The 23853-nt window shown below is 39.2% G+C and overlaps 1 protein-coding gene across 1 annotated transcript; it reads left to right on the top strand.

The window, feature by feature from the left end:
• The first annotated feature begins 2549 nt into the window (after positions 1 to 2549).
• On the top strand, positions 2550 to 23324 carry dcn (decorin). The gene is made up of 8 exons (XM_062443861.1): positions 2550 to 2706; positions 10630 to 10862; positions 15703 to 15815; positions 16865 to 17078; positions 18428 to 18541; positions 18970 to 19063; positions 20811 to 20949; positions 22382 to 23324. The coding sequence occupies exons 2-8, from the start codon at positions 10649 to 10651 to the stop codon at positions 22580 to 22582; spliced, it is 1089 nt and encodes a 362-aa protein (XP_062299845.1). The 5' UTR covers positions 2550 to 2706; positions 10630 to 10648; the 3' UTR covers positions 22583 to 23324.
• Positions 23325 to 23853: the final 529 nt, after the last annotated feature.

Below are 23853 nucleotides of genomic sequence, written 5' to 3'. Positions count from 1 at the left end.
ATCCGCCCAGTTTGATTAACCCCCATGTGGTGATAGGATTTAAAAAAGCACTGTTACACCTGAACAACTTTTTTCAATCTAATATGCATCAAATATATTTTTGAAGAAGATCTTTTTGACTTGTATCTGATTTGTGTCATTTTAATACATCATTTTAACTTGGGGCCAACTTATTATGACCGTAACTTCAATTCATGACATATATCCTTGAGTGCTGACTTTGTGGATATTTCAGACTTTGTTAGAGGTATCAAAGTGGAACTAAAACTGGATTTACACAAAAATATAGATTACTGATATATAGGATTTGTCCATGTAACATCATTTCCATTTTAAATTTCATTACCCACAGTGAATTACAACAAGGAAGACTTGCTTAAGAAATGCCAAGTGAGCACATGCCTGCTGATGGAAATACTGGCCAATACAGAAGTTGGATTGTGACCTTCATGCAGCAGCACTACTTAGCCATTCTGACACCTTTCATTCATATTAATATGAGGCTCTGGCTGACTTTGGAGTTTAATTAGATCCAGCTTTGGATAGGCCCAGTCAAGCAAGCTACAAATTACCTCCTTATAATATATACATGATTTTGCTACTTACAATTTACATCTAATGTGTGTTAAGTGTCAATACAGGAAGTAGTATCCTAATGCCAGTGACTTTTCATTTAGCACCATCAGCAGCAACGGATCACATTTTACTCATCCAGTCATTCACAGTTCCCAGACGAATACTAATAACTTTAATGATCCCCTTAATTTTCCTTTAGTGCCATCATGAGGTTGACATTTGTGGCCTTGAGTAAAATATCTGGACAACTATTGGATTGACTGGCATGAAATGTCTGGTACAGACATTCATAGCCCCCTGAGGATAAATTCAACTCAGTTCAAATTTTTAATTTGTGTAATACTTTGGTTTATGAACACCTGCAAAACTAATAACATTTCCACTAGCCTCGGCTGTCTTTAGAGCTAATCATCAAATGCTAGCATGCTGATATGAGTTCAGTAAACCCTCACATAACCACTAGCATAGCTGTAAACTCTTAAGCTGCCAGTGCACTTCTTCACAAGTGCTTACTGGATGGTTGAGTGGCTTCAGAAACCTCCTTCGCCAACATTTATAACATTGGATTGAGTGGGAGACTCTGTCTGAGCCATTCTTTTATTGTTTTTACTTCTGTGCCTTTTATTTTCTTATTATTACTAAAATTGTGCATCTTGTATTGTCACTTCTGTACCTCTGTCTTTAACTCTGTACTCTATGCTCCTCTTTGCCTTACTTTTATCTGCCCAGTTTGGTTTTATATTCTTTTGTAAAGCACTTTCTAACATTGTCAAGAAAAGAGCTTAGAGTTTATTATATTATTATATTTCTTTAACTTTAAGAAACTGACGATTCAACTTCCATGAACACATTGTGGCGTGCTTGGCCATCTGTGCAGTGTCAGAAGGTTTCATGTGAACCACAGAGTGCGACACATGAATGCTTTCAAGGAGAGATGAAAATGAACCTCATGTATAGATGATATTGCCTGCCAACCCTCCCCTTCCAGTGATGGCTAACTCTTCTGTCCTCCTGTGAGTGCAGCCATTCGGAACAACTATGAGCACAGATTTCCAACGTGGATGGGCACCACGTTGTATGAACTACTTCTGATAAAGCACAACCTTTAGTCTTATTATCAACCGTAGCCACAATCTTTTCCTGCATTTTTATAACTATCAGCATTAGATGTGAACAAAAAGTCGATCAAAAATTGTCCAATATTTAAATTTTTGTCTGGTAATAAGTGCCTCTTCCTCTTTTTTGGCCAAAACAGTCAAATAGACCCTTGTCCATTAAGGCAACCTAAACAAACCAAATCAAGATTTGGGGAATTGGGTTAAAACTGAGTAGGAGGTTTACTGGAAGGAGGTGCCAATCTGAATAGACTAGACAAAAGTGTGTGTGTGTGTGTGTGTGTGTGTGTGTGTGTGTGTGTGTGTGTGTGTGTGTGTGTGTGTGTGTGTGTGTGTGTGTGTGTGTGTGTGTGTGTGTGTGTGTTGGTGGATGGTGTTTTTGTTTTTTCATCGGGGTAATCAGTATAGAGACTGAATGAGGATGAATGACTGAGGGAGTGTGAAAGAGAGGGAAAGAGAGTTTTTGTGCAGCATTCTCTGCTAAGCTCCACACAGGACCTATCATTACCAGATGTCACAGTGAGGGTGGCTGCCAGCCAAATCACTGCTTATTGCCTTAAACTCCAAACTCTCTTTCTCTTCTTCTTTATCCTTATTTCTTTTTTCCCTCTGCTCCCTCTCCCTGTTTCCCTTTTCCTGCATTCTCCCTCTCCTTTTTTTTTTTCTTCCTCCCTTCTCCATTTCCAGCTGTTTATGGAGCGCGCAGCGAAAACGGGGGAAGTTCTCCACCAATTGTTTCGGTCCTGAGAGGAGCTAAGCGGTGGGACCCCTCCCTCCTTGTGTCTCTCTCTCCTCTGACTCCTCTGTCTCTCTTCCTGTCTCGCCCTCTCTCTCTCTCTCTCCTCCCCTTGTTGTGACAGAGCACACCTGCTTGATCTTGGCTGCACGCGCTCCGAGTCCAATTACCCCATAGGCCCTCGCAGTCACTTCACAGTCTCATCCCCCCATTCGACTGGATTTTGGGAGTCAAGCTCGTCTACTTCAACTCTCTTTGCCTTGCCTCTACTGAGAACAGGTAGGTTAATCCTTTAACTCTGGGAAAAAAAGAAAAGTGGGATATCAATGGGTGATGTGGGGTTGGGTTAGGCATGGACTATTTTGTACAGAAATGGAGAATAGCTTTGTGAGGATAGATTTGTTGTTGATGGATTGTTACTTTTTTGATCATTTAGTGCTTTTTTACAACTGGAACCATGAAAAGACATTACTTCTGATTTAAAAGGTCATATTATTTGCTGATGATGTTATTTCATAAAGATGAGATAACTACATATGTTTTCTTGCAGTTACCTTTGTGCATATGTGTCTTTTTAAGCATGCATACTTTTCTTCTTTATACAATATGTTGCTCCTATTGTACTTCTGTGCAGCTTGGTGTGTGTTGTGTATATTCCAAATATGTTGCCAGATCTTCCCACAGCACTCTTGGCTTTGTGATGAGGGACCTTAATCATTTCCAGTCCAATCTGCATGCAGCTCAGAGAGAAGAGCAGCGGCTAGGGAAGGGGGTGTGGTAGTGCTGTTGATGCTGGTACCTCACTCCTCTGCCAAAAACTTATTCTTCTGGTCCATTGTTAATCTCTAAAATATCCACTAATCTGGTGTTTTTTTTAGCAGTTTACTTTTTTGGCTTGTAGTTTTTTAATGTGAAGCTTTGTGTGGCAGTTCACCAAGTGAAGTGTTTTGACACGTGTTTGTTGATTGTTTGGATGTGACCCATATGGAACCCACTGCATACCTTAGTTATATCCATGACAGTGTTAGTTTTATATATTGATAGTGAATCTGATTTCTTATGCTTACATAAAGACAGTGGGTTGAGTGAAAAGAGGGCAGAACATTTTCTTTGTACTTAAGTTGTTTTCTTTTTTTCATCACTTGCAACGTCAGTGGAAAAGATTTGGGTTTGTTGCATTAATTTGTTCCTTTTCTTTCTTTCTTTCTTTCTTTCTTTCGTTCTTTCTTTCTTTCTTTTTTAGATTTCTTTCATTCTTTTTCTTTCTCTTTTTTTCTCTCCCTGTGGAGTTGGGGCAGTCTTCAAGCAAATGAAGAGAAAAAAAAGCTGAAACAACAATCAGGATCTCTTGTGTTGATTCAGTCCATTTCTGTTTGTCAAGACTTTGATTAGAAACGTTGTCTCTGGTGTTTCTCACACTTTCCATTTCAGCAGTTCATTTGGGAGTACACCCAGACCTTTTTAACCCCAATCTCTTATCTGTCTCCTCTGTGGCCCTGTGCCTTCTCAATATGAACCTTCTCTGCCCAATGTGGCGTTTGCTGCTGTGTTTTCACAGGAGCAGAACAGGACCCAAATTGCTAGGGGCAACTTAAAGTGAGAGGCTTTGAAGAGGAGATGAAAAAAAGATGTACCTGGCAACGCACAGAGCCATTAATCCTGTAATGGTACAGCTTCCTCTATCAAAGAGAGGTCTGAAGGCTTCCCGGCAAGCCACCACACAACTCTCAGCTAACTCATTACATCCTTTTTTGCCAGCAGGGAAAAAACCTAATAAGGCTCAGCTGCACTGAATTGCATTGAGTGGACTGGAGTGCAACTGAAAAGGGAAAAAGACACAGAGGCAAACAAAATAGAATGGAATTGGGACTTAGAATAGAATAGAGACTAAAAGTAGCATAAACAGTAAACCAAAATACATTCAGAGCAATAAAAACTTCCAGAGTTCATAGTTTTGAGTTGAGCAGATGTTTAACATTTGAACCAGGAGTGAGTGAACGGAAGGTTTGGAGGAGACAAGGCCCAGATTTGCACTCAGGGGCTGCATTTTTCCATCTGGACTTCAACTCTCTGGGTCAAAAAGAGTAAAAGAACAATGGAATTGAATGGACATCAGCCATGACGGCTTTTTTCCCCCCTTTGCTCACTTGAATACCAGAAAGTTCCACATGTCAGTCTTTCTGGCCAAAGTTTTAAGGGTCTGACAGTGAAAGAAAATACCATAGGCTATGGGAGAGAAGCCGGGGAAGGAAAGGAAAGAGTACAAAATGGGAGGAGATGGAAAGAGAAGAAAGGGAGAGAAGGTTGGGCAGTTCGTCCACGTCTGTGCAGCACAGACTGTTGATAATGGGACTGAGGTTGATGGCAAGCTGACAGCTCTTCTCATGGAACAGCTGAAATGTGGTTTAACCACTTGCTGGCTTTGTCATGCTATGGCTCCAAACAACTAGCACACCCTAAATTGATCTCTCAATAATAGCTAAAACTGACACTTTTTTTCTTTATGCTTCATAAAGAATTTATATTGATTGTTGCGGTCAAAAGAAGCGTCTTGGGCATTCTTTAAGCCAAAATCCTCACTTGCAGACATACATGGGCTACTTTCCAGACAAGACTGATTTGGCTTAACTCCTATTACAAGAACTACTTGGCTTTTTGAAATAGTTTGTTGGCCGTGTCTTTGCATATTTTCAGACAGACATGTTCCCACTCACAAAACCCCTGGATACATTTGAAATTTGTAGAAAATAATGACCACTGACTGTTCCGACCATTTCCAAGGAAGAGCTTGTAAAATCACTCATTTTCAGGTTTGAACAATATTATTGATCATGCTTATGTGTCTGAGCATATATGTTGCAACCACGTGGGAGGGGAGTTCACATTCATTTAATGAAGGGTTAAAAGGGCCACACGTGTTTTAAATGTCCTGTGGCCTTGTAAATACCTTCCAGTGATTCATTGCTGACAGACGCTCTGCAGAGGCAGACGCAGGCCTGTGGAGAGTTAGAGGGGAGGGGGAGGTAGCGGACAGGGGAGGTGGAGGTTGGGATGGTAGTTGGTGTCTGCTTTATATTGTTTCCATCATTGCAAGATGGTTGGATTTGCCAAAATCGAGACACGGTATTCATACTCCAATCTGTTTCTTTCATGCTGCAGAAGTTTGCGTGAAAGATCTGTGGTAATGGTTCCTCGAGTATCTCATTGATTTTATCAGCTCAAGGTTTCAATGAAAGGCAGTGACAAAGAGGAGAAAGTGACTCCCTCAAGTAAAATCTGCTTCCTTTCTGGGAATCATTAGCAATGCTGGGGCCAGACTCAGGGGGAAAAGTAGCGGGAGGGAGGAGAAAGGGAGATGAGATGAGACGAGACGAAAGAGGAAGACAGGAGTATTGACAAGGATGCTGCCGCCACAGGAAATGTCAACTCCGCCCCCTTTTTTTTCTTGGTCAGACATGAAATGATATATCACAGGTTTTTGAAGACAAGGGAGAAGAATAGAGATAGTAGTGCACCATATACCACATGTCCTTTTCTGGGATGTGGTCAATAGTAAATCTTTTGAAAATACAAGCTAAACTTTCTCACGGCTGCTTGTGCTTTTTTCATTTCGATACATCTTTCCTACTGGCACCACACATGCATTTAAAGTACTTTCACAATCATGCACTAGAACTTTTTAAAGTCTTGAACCATCCCTTTCACCACAATGTGACCATCACAAATCTACAAAGCACACTTTTATCTGATTTCCTGAGTGATGAAAGTTTGGAAACAGTCGAGACTCCTAATAAATCCAAATACTGCTTTTAAAAAGTAACCATGAAGCCGAACATCACATTTTTAGAACTTTAGTTGCCTTTGTGCATCCAATTTTGCACATATTTTAGGGTTAACAAAGACTGAATGTCTTGTATTGTTTTTTAAAAGATCAATCAGTAGGGAACCAGATTGTGTACCAATTTTTTGACACTGATTAGTGTCAGTCCACTTGCTGTGAATAAAGCCTGTCCCACTTTCATCCTGTAAGCTGGCATGTCGTACCACAACGTGATACTGGCCATGTTCCCCAAATGAAGTCTGAATTGATATATCATGAAAGAAACCATTGGGAGACTGGTTTAATGCAATTACTGTAGGTTTTATGCATAACATGTTCAAGTTATAAAGATGTTTGATTTGTACTGTAACTGTTAGACTCAACAAGTGGCAACATCCAGACAATGCATCCCATTTTAAAAGCAATGCTATCTGTAGTTTCTAAGCTGGATATGGTGTAAAAATGATCAAAAGCAAGTGAAGCTACAATACATCACTGCAAAAATATATCAACGTTTCATGTCATGTCAATAATTCATCAGTTTGAAGAAATTATCATATTAAGCTGCAGGGCACAAAATCAGGACCTTTTGTATCATCAAGGTTGGATTTCCATCTTGATTGTTATCATTACTGTTCCTCTGTGAAAGTGAAATTGATAAGGGGAATTGGCTTTATCTCACAACAGACAGCTGCATCTCCTTTGAGGGTACTGGAAAAGCTGACACTGGCAAGATGTAGAGTTTGCATGGTCAAGTCATGTCCCAGCATGCTGTGTTGGCAGCCCTCTGGGTGTAGCACACACATGTGTGTGTTGTTTCAGAAGCTTGTGTCATGTGTTCAGTAGATTCTTCAGGTGCGTGTATGGAGGTGGGGGCATCGTCTGAGAGCAGGCCATCCTGCAGGGCCTGTGGACACATCTGAGCAGACTGGTAATGAAAACCAGACGCCTGGGGCACAGCAGGCTGTCTCATGCATCGTCCCCATAGGTTCATCCCAGCTGGAAAAGCTGAAAGAAGCCTTAAATTTGAAGTGATTTTTTTCTTAAGAAAAGATTGAAATTTAGCTTAATTCCATATGTTTTGTTTGAAATTTAGAGTTATGTTCATGCTAACAAACCTTGAACAACCACATATCCATTATATCTCCACTTTCATGTTGATACAGCAATACAGTTTCCACAATGTCCCCAAATCCCTGAACTACATGATATTACTTACAGTTTATTCTACAGCTGTGGTTACAAATTGTAAGTTAATGTCCCAAAACAATAAACCCCCTGAAAATCTCTTTTATTCCTTTTTCCTGGTTTTATTTTAAATTCTTGTTTTATTCTCATCAACAACTTCTGGGCCTGATTATGTCTCACAAAGTAGCAGTAATGCTGAAGGCCATTAAATGCTCATCCAGCTTACTTTGAGATTGCTCTGTCTTCTTCTTATTGTCTGTCTGGCTCAGACTAAAAACTGCTGAAAACTTTATGGACAAAGGCTGATGGATTAATGGCAGGACACATGGAGGGACGTCTGAAACCCTACACGAGTGAACATGTGCATGTATATCTGTTTATGTGCTTGTGGCCATGGGTCAAAGCAGGGAGATATGGTTCAGTAATGAGTGGTGAAACCTTTGTTGAGCATCTATGATCCTTTAACAAGAACTGGTCTACTGGCTTTGTAGATAATTCTGAACGTTTCAGCCTGCAAGATCTGCCAGATGTATGAAGTTCACAGCATCTGAACCTCTACACAAAGATTGATAAACTTACTTTCAAATACTTTCCAGCATTGGCAATTAATGAATGATACTACAAGACAAGCCCAACGTATCTGGCATCTAGGCAGGTTAAAACAACCATCAAAGGCGTCTACACACAATATTTGACCCAGGAGTGCTTTATAGCCCTAAATCCAACAAGACGATATAATGCTTCTGCCAAATCTGCAGACATGGTTTTTGTTGGATTGAGCTTTCAACTACAGTGAGATAAGAAAGACTGACACAGCCAAGATTACTCAGTCTGTAAAGACTGGAACAACTTGTCCTCTGGATCTACTGTATGTTCAGGCTGGAGCTTTGTTTGAACTCCTCCCACTACATGTTTCCAAGTGAGACGAAATGGCAAAAGTTCTGCATGGAAAACTGCATCTAGAGTTTAAACATTGTGTGACACAATTCCAGGTATTAAGTGCCGACTTATGAAATCATCCTTCTGAGAGTTTTTCAAGTTTTTCTGCTTCATAGCAACAGGACAAAAGACAAAGAGAAACATTAAAAAGAAATAAATATTCTATCCAACACAGGTCCCTTCTGAATGGAAGTGATTTCATACGTGGTCATACTGTAACCACTGGACTGAAGCTGTACAGTGTGTCAAAGTGGTGGCTGTTTTGTGGAAAAGGACTATAATTACTGCTTATGTTGAAAGTCACTCTGAGCCGACATCCCCATGACCCGACTTAACCTTAACCTGGATTTACACTACATCAGCACATCATCGCTTAAAATTGCTTTCTCTCTCATTCTCTCACACACTACTGAAAACACAGTCATTATTGCATTTAAAATTATTTCATCTTACACCTTTCAAAGATGCAAATGCAAACTCAAATGACACAAAGAAAGCAAAGATACAGCACATATTCATCATACTTGCACACAGACCATATAAAAAAGGCCAGTATCAATATCAGCTCCAGCCAACTGACTGGTTTTGGGTCAGCTTCACCATCCTGGTCACGATGTTCAGGTCAAAGTCTGCTGCAGACCGGTTGTTCCCAAATCATTTGTTAGCAACTGCGGCTCAAATCCGCCCTTCAATTATTGTGGCACCAAGAGGGAAGGAGCGACTCCTGGCTTTATGCATGACAAGCAGATTGCTGGGTCTTTAAGACTCTGCATACGTGTGTGTGTGTGTGTATATGTGTAAAAGGTCAGGGAGTTTGTGTGGATGTCCGCACAGTTTTTTGAATTTGATAGTATGTGTGTGTGTGTGTGTGTGTGTCTGTCAGCAGGGTTGTGGTTGTGTTTAGAAGTAGGGCAGTGCACAATAAAGCAGGGTTCTCCCTGCTACTCTTACAGTAGATATCCACTCCTTTGCTAGATTTATAACATGCACTTATGACAAAGTACTTTAATGCAAACAAATCACTTTGATTCACTGCTGTTGAATAGAAAAAATTAGGTATGGTGGTATATAGTGGCAGCCATTATGTATTCCATGTGTATTACTATAAAAGCTAATGTAGATTTTGCTTATGCAGCAGCCAGTGTTGCACCTTTCTCTGCTGCAAAAGCAAATTACATAGGCGCATACTTCCCATTTGTGCCTATGTAATTTGGCACATTTTGAAGGAATGTGCATTAAAGGAAAAGATCTCTTAATGATGAAACAACATCAAAAGAGACACAGTTGAACCTATAGTCATTCCCAGCCAGGGGTACTTGTTCCTCCAGGCAGTAAGTCTGCAGTTGCCAGGGCGTACATGGGGACAATTATAGGAGTAGATTATAAGAGTGGAAATTACAATTTGATTGAAGAATATATCCACAAAATCAGCTGTAGCATCTGAACACTACTTGTTGCAATTGAGTATATGGAAACTAGCCAGCGAAAAAGCTAAAGTTCAAATAGTGAATGAATAAATGATGAAATTGCTTAAAGTAATGGATAAACAGTTGAAACAGATAGCTAAAAGTAATGGATAAATGGTTAAAATGTCCAGTACTCCAAGTGGTACAAGTACAAATGCAAACAAATCTAAATATTATCAATTCAAATATATTTTATACATTATTGAGCCGTCTGACAAAGTTGGGCGTCACTGTATTATATTGCATGGCCAGAATTTAAAGTTTCAGACCCACAAGTGCAATAGGTCTTTTTTCGGTTTGTTCTTTAATACGTAGGAACACAAACAGTATCTAACCTAAAGGCATACAGCTTCTGACCAAGTAATATTGTGTCATTTTTTCATTTGGCTTTCTCCAACTCCTGCTATATCACCCTTCACCTTCTGCTCAAAATTGACCAGTTAAATGTCTTATTTTACCAACCTCATTAAATTGTTACACCGGGGCTCTTAACCTTCGTTCCCTTTGTCTTCAACCTCTCACCTTTACCCTTTGCCTCTCTGGACTTCAATCAATGTGTGTTGTTCTGTCTTTCTCACTCCATGTCCCTTTTACAGACTTTGATTCACTGCCAAACCAAGTTGTTGTTTTTTTTCTTCGTTCTCTCTGCAAACTTTCTCTCTGGTTATTACATTTATAATCAGAAACAGATAGTTACACAGAGTATAGTCATTTCCAAACTAATCATAGACAGACTGTTTTGAAAGTCTATCCATCCAAACCTTTGATCTGTGTCCTCTTGTCCTCCAGGCTCCCTGCTAGCTGCACCATGAGGTCGGCCTGTCTCTCTCTGCTCCTGGTCACTGCCTGCTGGGCTCTGCCCTTCCGCCAGTCTGGCTTCCTAGACTTCATGATGGAGGATGAACCAGGATCGGCTTTACCTGATGAGACTCCAGAGGTATATTCACCTCGCATGCCTGATGGACCCAAGTGCCCCTTCCGATGCCAGTGCCACCTGCGTGTGATCCAGTGCTCTGACCTTGGTAAGATAACACACCTCCCAGGTGCATTAGGCGTCACTCTGGATACTCCACAAGTGTATAATTGTTGATAATTAACAACTATTAAAAGGACTGCTTCAGTGCTCCTAAATGAGACATGAAGGTCTTACTGTGCATGCATTGAGGGAACCATCAGAAGAAAACACAAAACTGATCACACACACTGTGAGGAGCAGGAAGCTTTTTGTCAGATTTGTGTGTGGGGCTCCTTTATGACTTTTTAGACTATTAATACATATAATTAAAGTTTTAACATGCAGCACAGACACAGGAATGCAGGTATTTGCAGGTGGCAATCAAAGTATTATGGTAGTGGATCAACTGAGAGCTTGCATGTTGGTATTTACAGTCTCAGGAAATGCTCACATACTTCTATCCAATTTTTTTTAATTAATAGAAAAGGTTTTTAAATATGTCAATATCCCTGAATTGCAGAGAAGCTGTAAACTTGTACTATAGTAAACAGTATTCATGCACATTTTTTCTGGAGTATACTGTAGTTTAAGAGGGTATTTATTAGGAGTCAAACATTAAGATCATCTTTGTCATCAGGACTTAAATCCGATTTCAGTTACAGTGTCCTTCTAGCGCAAGCAACAACTGTCCTCATATTTTGATGCAAATGTTGCCACATCATGGTTGATGCATTCACACCTGTTTCCAGTTGAGCTCAGCCCACTTCAAACCAGTGAGATCACAAACAAAAGCACAAAGAGAAATGAGAGAAATAACCACAACATTGTCAGAAAATGCTATATTTGGCCTTTAAAACCTTCCTAAATGGGGTTTCAATTTCAAATACCACTACAATACCACTAAAATCTATAATTTATCTTGACCATCTGTTTGCTTTATCACACCTAAGTCCTGGCGGTACATTAAGCACCTTTTACCTTGATTTTATTCCTGAGTTCAGAAAAATAATGCTTCTTGTTCACAACCATTTTCTTCTTGCTTCTTCCATTTGCGGTCCTGGCCTGAATTCCACACAAATGAGCTCACTATGATGGATCAAATGCGGAGGTCAGAAGGGTGTCTGCTGTAGTTTTACTGTGCTGTGCTGAGTGACGTTTCTGGTGTTATGAGCAGAAAAAGTCACAGACTTTACAAGCTTTTGTCGTCTCCTCTTTCCACCCAAAACCACAGGGTCATAAGAAGGGTGTCTGATGGTACGTCACTGCACCGTCGCTAAATCCCCAATAACAAGAGCATCACACCAATGTTGATGCCTCACTTCCTGCCACAGTTTCATTATCTGTCTGTCCTGAGAAACAAAAAATTCAAGCATTTAAGATTAAAGGATTGCCTGGACTGAGGAAAAGTCCCGAACACATCCCACGTTTAACAAGCTCAAATGTTCCAAAACAAAATTGTTTTTCCATGTTAACTTTGTGCACTCAAGGTTAAAAGACGGCAATTACTTATCTGCCTTTTTACTTCAGCACAGTCACAACAGTTTACTACATTGCCCTCTTAGTTGTTTAGAGCTTATCATCTCTGTTTGTCTAATCTGATATATAGCATATACAACAGCCTGAGTCATCTCACAATAGAAAAGTCCCTGGCCTCATTTGTTCTTGTATATTGAATAAAATGCTTTGCTACACAGTTGGATTTGATAGTTTTTTGGCTCTGCTTTTGTTTGGAAAGGGAGGGTCATGAGCAGAGGAGGAGGAACTGGGTGGATGACCGTAAACTAGAGAGGAGTAGACAGCAAACCCAGCTAATAACCATTTTCATTTTGAGATCTTACTTAAAGCAGAATGAATGAAGGACAAAAGATATGTTTTCAGCCCAATCAATGAGAGTGTGAAGAATAAGCAGAGCAAGCATACAGACAGGCAGACCCACACACGCAGGTGGCTGAAGAGTCAGAGAGACAGGCAGGCAGTCAGAGAGACAGACAGTTGGAGAGAGTGATGTTCAGGAAACGGCTAGTTCCATTACATCAGTGCTTGAGCCTGGGCCCCAGTCAGCAGCAGCACTTTCCCCGGAGACGTAGCTCCATGGCAGGATTCTCAACTCCTGCATCAGCACTGTTGGCCATGAGCCTCCATCTGTTCCCCAGACCTGCTAGCATGCACGCAAACACACACTCAAACTAATGTGGGAATAAACATATGTGTGTGTATATATATATATATATATATGTGGACACACACAAGTATAGAGAATGCAGGAGTCTGCTCACTATCTCAAAGCATCTGTTTGCTTTTTCAGATTTATCTTTGTAAGTTTGCAGCTGGCAGGGTGACAGCTAAAACTTTTAGGAGAGAAAATATATATTAGGGTTCAAATGAGATGTGATTACATTTGCCAAACTTTGTTCAAACAGGGTTTTTCTAATAAATAGTCTGAAACAACAGCCTTTTGTTCTTTCTTGGAAGTGTAAAATGTTACTTTCACCAAATGGTGATCAGCATGATCTCTGATTTTAAAAAGGCATCTTTTTTTTATGCAGTGACGGTGAGGGATGCACATAACATGTACCCACACTTGGGTTCTGAATGACCTGGTAATCCCATGAGGAAATCCATCCTTTTGATGATGCAGCCAAATAAACTTGTGTAACTTGGCCACAGTGCCAGAGATGGAGAGGAAATTACATAAACACTGTCATTAATGCTTGGATGTGCTGAAAATGAGTCCATTCCAGTCCAACGCAATCATACGCTTGATATCCCAATCACTTTGCTTCAAAATGGAGTGATTAATAGTGACTATAATAGCGGGGGCGAGACTCAAAGTTCCATTCTTCATGTTCATTTCCTGCCAAGTGACGATCAGCAAGAAAGTGAGACGCTGACCGCAACATGACATTCAAATCATTTATACTAACCTGTCAGTTCATGTTATTGTTATTATTGCACCACCAAATTTGTATCACAGTGTTAATCATTTGTTTCATATGAACCAGCATTTCTGCGTGATACTGATGAAGTGTTGTGTCACAGCATTAAGGTAATGTTCAGTGTAAAAAAATACTTCCTTGTTGTAGTAAAACAAAGTAGTTTGAGCATATGGTTCAAATATTTGAGAATGAACAGTTCAGCAAGGCTTGGCATAGCTCAATACAACAAGGAAATCATTGCTTTTAAATGTTATTTAAAAAGACAAAAATCATATTAATCATGTTTAAAAAATGTCCTTTGGGGTGCAAGTAAGGTGTTTTTTTAACTTACTTTGAGGGACACTGCTGTATGATAAGCAGTTAATTTGCATTTTTCATCCACTTTATTATTCACTCTGCTGCTGGAGACATTTCGCGAGTTGTGTTTCTCACAAGAATACATCATTTACTGTAAATTATAATGAAGAGCGTCTTCTAAAAGCAGGAAATGGAACAAATTGGATGCATGAGGGCACAAGTCAGGAGGAAATGTAATTTTAAGCTGTCTTTAAAGTAAACTCTCTGTTATTCTACACAGATCTGTAAAAACAAAACTAATACATTTAGCCTCCTTGACTTTACAGTGTTACTGCACCCAGTAACACACAGTTTACAATGGCTAAAATGTCTGTGAAGACCCAAAATGTAATATTGCACTTCCACAACGTTGTGACACTCACATTAAAAAAAGGGGAAAACAATGGTCCAAACATGGATGAACAATACATTGAAAAAAGAGTGTGTGTATGTGTGTGTGTGAGTTTAGATGTATACAGTGTGGAGCTGTAATGACAGAGGTGACCACAAACAGCTGTGAGGGTTTGTGGATCATCTACTGTCGAGTTGGAAAGGCTGAGAGAAAAGCAAACCTCGCTGGAAGTAATGTTTAGATGAGCAGAACAGAAGTAGTCACAAGCTTTTAAGACAAATTGTGTCCAGACGTCCATATGTAGAGATCGGGAGATAGAAATGTAAGCTCCCTTGTTAAACAGTTTATTCTATGACTCTTCCTCTGAAATGTAAACTACCCATTGTGAATCTCAGCATATTTTTTTGTGTTACCACAGATGCGTAAGAGCAAACACAATTAACGCACGGCTGTCTTTGCTCATTTCTTCAAAACAGTCCACTCTACCTTTTACTACAGATGCCATTTTGTGTGTCATAATGTGCCATGCTGAAGTCCAAGCAAAACGATCTTAGCGTGAGCTCAGCGTCCAGGTATGCAGCCGCTTACTTACTCCAAAGGAAATTTGTTTTAAGGTCCATTTCCACCATATGTGCCTTGGAGCACATCAAATAGTTATTTGGTCCCTTTGGAATGTCACCATAAAACCCATTCTGCTCCTATCATTGAGATTTTATGTGGCATGCTACGTTGACAAAGCAGGCTGTTTTTTCAGAGTGTCGCTGCTGTTAACTTGGTTACTATTTCCTGCGTCTCCAGGTTTGATTCGCTTCACTTCATAACAGTTTTTTAGCAACTTTAAGCTCCTGTAAATGAGGGGTTCTCTATAACATTGAATATTCTTGACTAAATAAACAACAGCAACAATTTCCACTGTGAGAAGAGCAAGAAAAAAACAACACAAATACAGATATCTCTCAATAACAAAAAGTAAAAATAATTTTTAAAAAGGGCTTTAACATACAGTAGACCTGACTAATATGGCTGCATGGTCTAAGATGAGTTTAAACTGACATCTTAAGTGACAGAAAATGACAAAGATTTCAACCATGCTCATGGAGAACAGTAAGAAAACACACTTCTTGTTATTAAAGTTAGACTGTGGTCAGCCAAGGCTGTCACCAGCTCACCTCAAACTCAGTTTTCCATCATCCATCAGTTTGATGGATTTGTTACATTCATAAACTGCTAACCCTCACACAGTACTTCTAATAACATAACGTCTCATGTTAATCTTCCATCAGGTCTGAAGTCTGTTCCTGGGGACATCCCTGATGACACCACCCTGCTGGACCTGCAGAACAACAAGATCACTGAGATCAAGGAGAATGACTTCAAGAACCTTAAAGGGCTTCACGTAAGAGACCTTTTTCACGTCCATCTCTGGAGATTCATGTCTGTTTACTGAGCATTATTCCTAATGTTATGTAATGTGTGTTCTTATGTAACCATCACACTAACTACAACACTCTTTCAATATCCACATTGGGAAATATATTGTATTAAACTCATTTTGTTGGATTTTATTGCATGGTCAGCACAGTTGCATCAAGAGTAAATTGCTCCAGCAAGCTGGCTCGGAAGGAATTATACCAATTTTTAACAACCTGTAATTTGGAATATTGACTCCACTACACCCTACCTCTTTCTTCCACTTCCTCCGTTTAGCCACCAATAACACACTTCTCCTCCCATCTTTATTATCTCGAACCAGTGACTCCTAGCACCACCACTCCCCCACTCACCAGGTGCATGGAAACTATTCACCCGTAGGCCTTACAGCCTCACGCCTCTGAACTGCTTCAGCTTTTTTGCTTGCAGTAAATACTTTTGTTTGACAACCAGAGCTGTTTCCACTGTAATGTAACAGGCCTCTCAAGGGGAATAGACCACATACCTCAAGTTGCCTTGTGTCTGCTTACATGAGAGTAAAACAGCGGGACAGAGATTCCTATGAAATGCATTGGTAGTATCTCCTGAGTGGACTTGACCTTGGCCCACCATCTTGACAGGGCATGCACTGGGTTGGAGTGACAAATGAACAGCTGCTGAGCTAAAAATGTCTTGTTTTTGTAGAAAGAACACGATATTTACTGTCCCATGGTGCATTGTAAAGCTGAAAAATTCTGAATGGAAAAAGGAAATGTTAAGTTTCATATAAAGTTGAAATTCCCTAATAATACAACTTTAAACAGTGATGTAAGTTTAAACAAGCACAGACTGGATTAAACAACAAACAACATGGCAACTCAATGTGTTTTACATAAAACAAACATTTAACAGTAAGAATTGGAGAAAAAAAACATAAAAACATGCAATTTGAAAAATTGAGTTCAGAAGCTATACATCATAAAGAAGAAGTAGTTCATTGCTTGTATTTCATCTTCCCGCTATTTTTCCATATAGGCTCTGATCCTGGTGAACAACAAAATCACCATCATCCACGCCAAGGCCCTCAACCCTCTGACCAAGCTGCAGCGTCTCTACCTGTCTAAGAACATGCTAAAGGAAATGCCAGCCAACATGCCCAAGAGTCTGCAGGAGCTGCGCATCCACGAGAACGAGATCACCAAGATCAAGAAGGCCTCTTTCCAGGGCATGACTCATGTCATTGTCATGGGTATGAAAATATAAACGCCTTCTAAATAATTCCGAGTACAGATATTTTTTTTGGATAGCACAAGCACTTTGAAGAGGTGTGACATTGGGCAGCACATATCTTCCAGCAGTGAGTTGGGCCTTCAGAGGTTTGTCAGTGATCTCATGGATGGCTGCAGTTCAGCAGCTGAGATGAAACCAACTGCATCCAATATTTCCTCAGATTATGCTGACATTTGATAACATCATGACAAGGTTCAATAACGTTCATCACTTTGGCACATCTGTGAAACTTTTAATTTACACCCTGGCACTTTTTCATTCAAAACACTGATTTCACTGAAGATGCAACCTGCTGTTCAAAACTAGGTCAAATAAAGTCAAGATTTTTTTTTCTTGGTGAGAAAAATGACATATTTTGAATGAGGCCATAAATTATCCTACATATACAGCACTGCATTTCTACTTTTGCACTTTTAAGGAAAACAACTATTGTAGTGCTGACACAAAGTCTTTGTTTAATGTCAATCACTGTGCTACACAAATAAGTTGAGGATTATTTGAGAATTTACTGAAATGTAGACTTATTACTCTTGCATCACCAACATAGATCCATTAGTGCTTAAAACCCCAGTAAGACCCACTCAAAGAGTTTGAGAGTACTCAACCTGCCTCGGGTGAACTTCAACAACTGTAACAAGCTGTGACCTTTACGGTTAACTATGTAAACATTAATTGTATTTATTGTTCAAGTAGGTACTTGTGTGGGAATGGTAAATTGGATTGATTTATACCAGAAGGAAAAGTTCATGTAATTTTACTGTTTACTGGGACAAGATTTACACGGCACAGTTTGGTAGTGATTAAGTAGGCGACTACAGACTACACTGTGCTAGCCTGTTAATGCAAATCATTATTAATACAACATGTGTTTTTTTCCCACAAAATAATCACAGATTATTTGTCCTTTATCCTCCTTCCCCTTTTTTGTTCTACTTCTCACTTGATAACTTATCTCTGACTTAATTTCTTGTTTCACAACTTAAAATGTTAATCTGCCATTGGTCAACTAAAGTTCAAAGTGTGCATTCAGTACTTAAAATGTGAAGATATGAGAATAATGATCCCACCATGATGAATCACAGAATCTGGCGTGGAGAAAGGCTGCATTGCAAACACAAGCTATTCTCTTGCCCAAGACTCTGTTTACTCATGACTCAGCCCTCTCTTCCTGTAATACACCAGGAGAGGACTTAACTTCATAAATGTGATCCATGACAGCTGTTTTCTGTTTCCTTCTCTCTTTCTTCTCTTTCCTCTGTCTGTGGTCGAAACCTTCTCTTCATTAATTCTTTTTCTTTTTCTTTTCAGAGCTCGGGTCTAACCCTCTGAAGAACGCAGGAATCGACGCCGATGCTTTTGCTGACCTGAAACGAGTCTCTTACATTCGCATTGCCGATACTAACATCACAGAGATCCCTAAAGGTACAACACTGATATCTATTTCCACAAATAATTGCTAAATGAAAGGATTTGGCTTAATCCAACTCTTATCCAGACAAGCTGAGCCAAAACAACCATCTTCTAGAAGGATGCTTGCATGTAAGCAAACAATGGGTTCAATGTGAAAAAACACAAAAATTGTGCTACATAGTAATTTAAACCAGCCTATTTCAGGGTGGGAACATGATGTTTTTAGTAAAATGATGCATGTAATGAGGATTTTATAGACTTGGAAAAAGCCACTCCTTGATAACTAATCTGCACATTTGTGCTGAAATCTAACAATGCAAATTGCTACAACTATCAGTGTTATTGTCAGTTTCATTATGTCATGTAAGCTAAGAGCTTGCATCGTTGTTGCCGTCACTTTGTTTGTTCCGTGTGGTAATCTTTGTCCTGTGTGTTGCCAGGTCTGCCCAGCTCTCTCTCCGAGCTCCACCTCGATAGTAACAAGATCACCAAGATTACAGCTGCTAGCCTCAAGGGCCTGAAGAACCTGGCCAAGTAATGCCAATTATGATTCTCTGTTTTCAACATGAATTCATAATTCCCTTTTCATTTTTATTTTACTTTGAGTGAGGTCATTACAGGTTAATTGTGCATTGAATGTATCCCAATTTAAGAGCCATGTCTCCTGTTGATATACATTGTGATTCATTCTTGTTTCACTTCTGTTATACAGCCATTCAGATGTTTATCTTTACCGTGCTTGACTGAGTAATGTCATTTACTCAGCTATGTCAATCTCGGGTTTGCCAACTTTTGCTAACATTAACCACCATAAGCTACTGATCATACCAGACCAAGTAAGGTTGTAGCGGAAAACACCTGTACTGAATTGAATTTAGCAAAGTGCATTTTATTGCTCATGAATTCAGATTTTTATTTGTATGAGGAAGATTGTGTTTTTTCATCTTTCAGAATTAACAGTTTCATTTAAAAAAAAAAAAAACTCAGTTTCTCTTCTATGTTTTTCATGCTGTCTCATGTTTTCTATTGTTTGTGAATAGCTCAGCCTGTCCTCAAAAGAAAAATGACAGTATAGGTCAAAATTTAAGCCAGAAAGAATTATCTATAGTTACGTTTGAGTGACAGACGCCATCTAGTGGTTGTAGTAATTATGACCTGGAGAAGTGACACAGTTCAGATGGTGTCAATAAAAAGTGAATAGTTTCCATAATCATAGGCAGCAGGTTGGGTGGACGGCTAGATAGATAGATAGATAGATAGATAGATAGATAGATAGATAGATAGATAGATAGATAGATAGATAGATAGATAGATAGATAGATAGATAGATAGATAGATAGATAGATAGATAGATAGATAGATAGATAGATAGATAGATAGATAGATAGATAGATAGATAGATAGATAGATAGATAGATAGATAGATGGCAAAAAGTGGAATTAGCTGTAGGTGACCACTGTTTGCTTCCAGTTTCCAACCATGAGTCGGGACAGTTTTTTAAAAGACATAACCACAATTGTTGTGGCATTTGCTGTTGCCAAGACGTCAAAGGTTACCTAACTTTAAGGAAGTAGTAACTTTACCCACACCCACACTTTACCCAAATTTAAAGTGACCATTTTAACCCAAGCCATGATTTTTCCCGAACCTTAACAAAGTGTTTTTTGTACCCAAACCTAACCAGACATTAAGGAAAGCGTTCTCACCCCATAAAACATCATTACATTTTAACAGTGATTTGAAAGTTTTGGAAAAACTGCCCCTATGGTACATCAACTTATGTGGTCGTTTAATTATGAGGATGTGTTAGGGTAGCTTCACCTTCAGTGATTTGTTAAGAAAAAAACAAAAAACCTAGAGAAACCTAGAAAGACCTAAGCAGTATTTTTTGGATAATCAAAATAGCTGGTTTGCTCATAAAATTTGAATACACTGTGTTTATAAGATCACTGCTTATATCGTGCCAAAGATGGCATACCGCACGAGAACAAAGAGGGCTTTGATGCAATGCAAGTAGAGTGTGTTAGGATGGATTTATTTTCCATTTTCTCATAATTAAGTAATAGACTGGGAAAGTAATGACCTCCAAGACAGATGCATAGAGTCTTTTTTTCCATATCCTAATTTCCTCAACTCTTTCTGTTTCATTAGTTAATAAAACCAAGAGCAGGAGATAAACATTGATGTCACTAAGTTGATTTTACTACTAATGCAATTTGGGCGTTTTTTGCTCTTGCATGTTTCCAAGTCTCATCTACTTTCTGATTTTTTTCCCCACAGGCTGGGTTTGAGCTACAATGAGATCGGCTCTGTGGAAAATGGCACACTGGCTAGTGTCCCCCACCTGCGGGAACTGCACCTTGACAATAACGCTCTGACCAGCGTTCCTCCTGGCCTCTCCGACCATAAGTACATCCAGGTACACATAGATCTCTTCAACAAATATAATTACAGTGCTTACGGGTTTGAATGCCAAACATTATCACAGGAAGATTGTTATTAGAACCATTTAGTTCCTAATTAACCATGCTTGTGCATTATAGTTTGTTACATATTTTCTTACTGTGTGCTCATTTTTCTCTGATCTAAACAATGCTGGAAAAGTTTATTTTGTTGCATTTTTGTATTTGATTGTTTAGGTTCACACTACCCAATTACAAGTGAACCAAGGCTTCCAAAACAAAAGTCACATGGATTCATTTAGTTTGTTTATTGAGTAGAGAGGTGGTAGCCTGACAAACTATAATGTTACAGATTTTGGAGGCAGGGGGGAGTCTAAACAGACCTAATTCCAGGCCCTATAACTTTTGTTTAGCTTCAGTTCATTTTATTAGGTTTCTCAAGCCTGAGTAACTGCTGCATCAGTCCCATCCTTATATAACCTTGTATTTCAGGGTTATTTCCTGTCATTGATTGGGATTATATATTCACTCCAAATGAACCAATGCACCCCCCCCCCCCCCCCCAATACCTCAGAAATACTTAGTGCAGTTAATTTGTGAACCCAGTAGCTGTAATGGTTTGATCTCAGCAGCTGTTATAAAATAATTCAGAAATTGAAGAAAAGCTTTCTAGATCATTGTGAACAGTTTATACTAAGCTTTGGTTTGCCCCAATTGAAGGATGTAGCAAAACACAAGGGATTAAAATATGAATTGGGCTTATCTTTAACATAACCAACAGTTTCAAATTTAGGGTGTTTTATATGGAAACTGCTGCATTAAAAACTTAAAGAATGAACCCTAACCTCATGAGGATCACAGTAGAAGGTCTAGCCTTCTCTAAGAAGCTTCAACGTGGTTCAGCTGAAAACAGGTGGTCAGTAAGATTTTTATTTTAGGAACTACATAATCAAAGAAACGTAATAAGGTGCTTAGTTCTTCCTGTTTTTATGATCTTTTTTATCCGGTTTTGTTCTTTGTTTCCTCAATATTGCATGTTTCATTGTATATGGTGGCAATTGTGATTCATTGTGACATTTCTGCGTGTATAGTTTGGGTGTTGTTTTGAACTGGTGGCTTTGCAATCTGTAATTAGCATTACAGTAAGTTTGTTATACTTCTCTTCTTTTGTTCTTATTTTTGCCACTATGTATGCTCATCTCTGCTTTGTATTGACTTCTGGGATTTTTTTAGACATCTAAGCAGTGCTTTTTCATAGCAGCAGGAAACCATTTTCCTTTTGATTTCAGTAAAACATCCTGTGTAGAAAAAAAATCTATTCGGATTTCCGGAGTTATCATTTGATGACTTATTATTATCTTTTTTATCTTCTGTATTTTGGAAAGACTAAATTATTGCCCAGTCCCACTAAGTGACCGAACATTGTCATTATTTAAATCCCTTCTCTAGGTGGTCTACCTCCATTCCAACAAGATTGCTGCTGTGGGAACAGGAGACTTCTGTCCTCCTGGCTTCAACACCAAGAAGGCCATGTACTCTGGCATCAGCCTGTTCAGCAACCCTGTGCCTTACTGGGAAGTTCAGCCTATCACCTTCCGCTGCGTCCACGACCGCTCCGCCATCCAGCTTGGCAACTACAGGAAGAAGTAGAGCAATCCCAGGGCCTCCACAAGGAAGTGTGTGTTTGTAAATGAGTGTGTGAAAGTTTTGTAAGTGTGCGTGTTTGACCACAGTCCCCTCAACACTGACCCCTCCATCACTGCCTCCCCATACAAGACGATGTCATTAATCCACACACTCATTTCAAAACTTCAGTGGACATGGACCTCATACACAACATATCATTTTCAAGAACAGCATTATTTAGCTTAAAGGTTGGCGCAAGAGTAGTACCCACAGCTTACGCCGAAAAACCAGTATACTACGGTGATGCTCTCACTCACAGCACATCAATCATCCAGTTAAGCCAGCATTAACATTGCAGATATGTTTTACCATTCATACTGTAACATATTATTGTGCATAATATGTGAAACTCCTTCAGTGGACAAAATGAAATTCAGAGTTGGACCCCAACCAAAAAGATTTGAAATCTCACTCAGTGGAAAATGTTAATAAATCCCAGTTTGATTGACTTTTTTGACCATTAGCCATTTTATGAATAATGCGGAAGCTGGCCTGTAGAGCAGGCAGCAAGGGGTATAACTTGTGTTTTACAGTACCTTTAACAACTGGTATACTAGAATGTACTAGATATTACCTGTGTAATAGGAATAGCATTCAGAGTGTAACATTACCATGCTGCACTCCTTGATAGAACTCCGAGTTTCTATTTGTATTGTACTCAATTCAAGTAGAGATAAAAGCAACCGTGACTTCTATCACATTGTGATTTCTTGTGCTTGCTTCAGTGTTGATTTAGTTCTGGGTGTATTTTTGTTTTGTCCTTTTTTTGTTTTTTACAATTCTCTTCATCACATTCAATCCCCTGTTCCTGTCTTACTATATGTTGTTCCATTAAAAAAAAGAAAGAAAAAAAAGCAAGGTGAAAATAGCTTCTAAAAATGTAGAATAAACCATATATGTTTTAAACAGAAGCCATTCCCAAAGATTTATATGCATGCTCGTATTTTTTCCTTCCAACGTGAACCTGGTGCTTTCTTGAATCTCTTGTTAACTCTTGTATGTGTTTCTCTCGTTGTTTCCTTGCTCTTTATTTCTTTTTTTTTTAAGAGTCAAAAAAAATTTGAGGGTGTATGTGGACCGGCATGCCCATTGCACCCATGTTGGTGTGAATGTTGTATGTATAGACGCTGTATATAAATGCTGTATAAAAACCTCTCATTGCTTAAAGGCACAAGCACTTACCATAGCTCAGACTTAATATATCAGCAACAAAGGTGTTCCTCTTTTTTCCGGAG

This window comes from Scomber scombrus, chromosome 22 (assembly GCF_963691925.1).
Source record: "Scomber scombrus chromosome 22, fScoSco1.1, whole genome shotgun sequence".
Taxonomy (NCBI): domain Eukaryota; kingdom Metazoa; phylum Chordata; class Actinopteri; order Scombriformes; family Scombridae; genus Scomber; species Scomber scombrus.
This window is presented reverse-complemented; position numbering and strand designations above follow the sequence as displayed.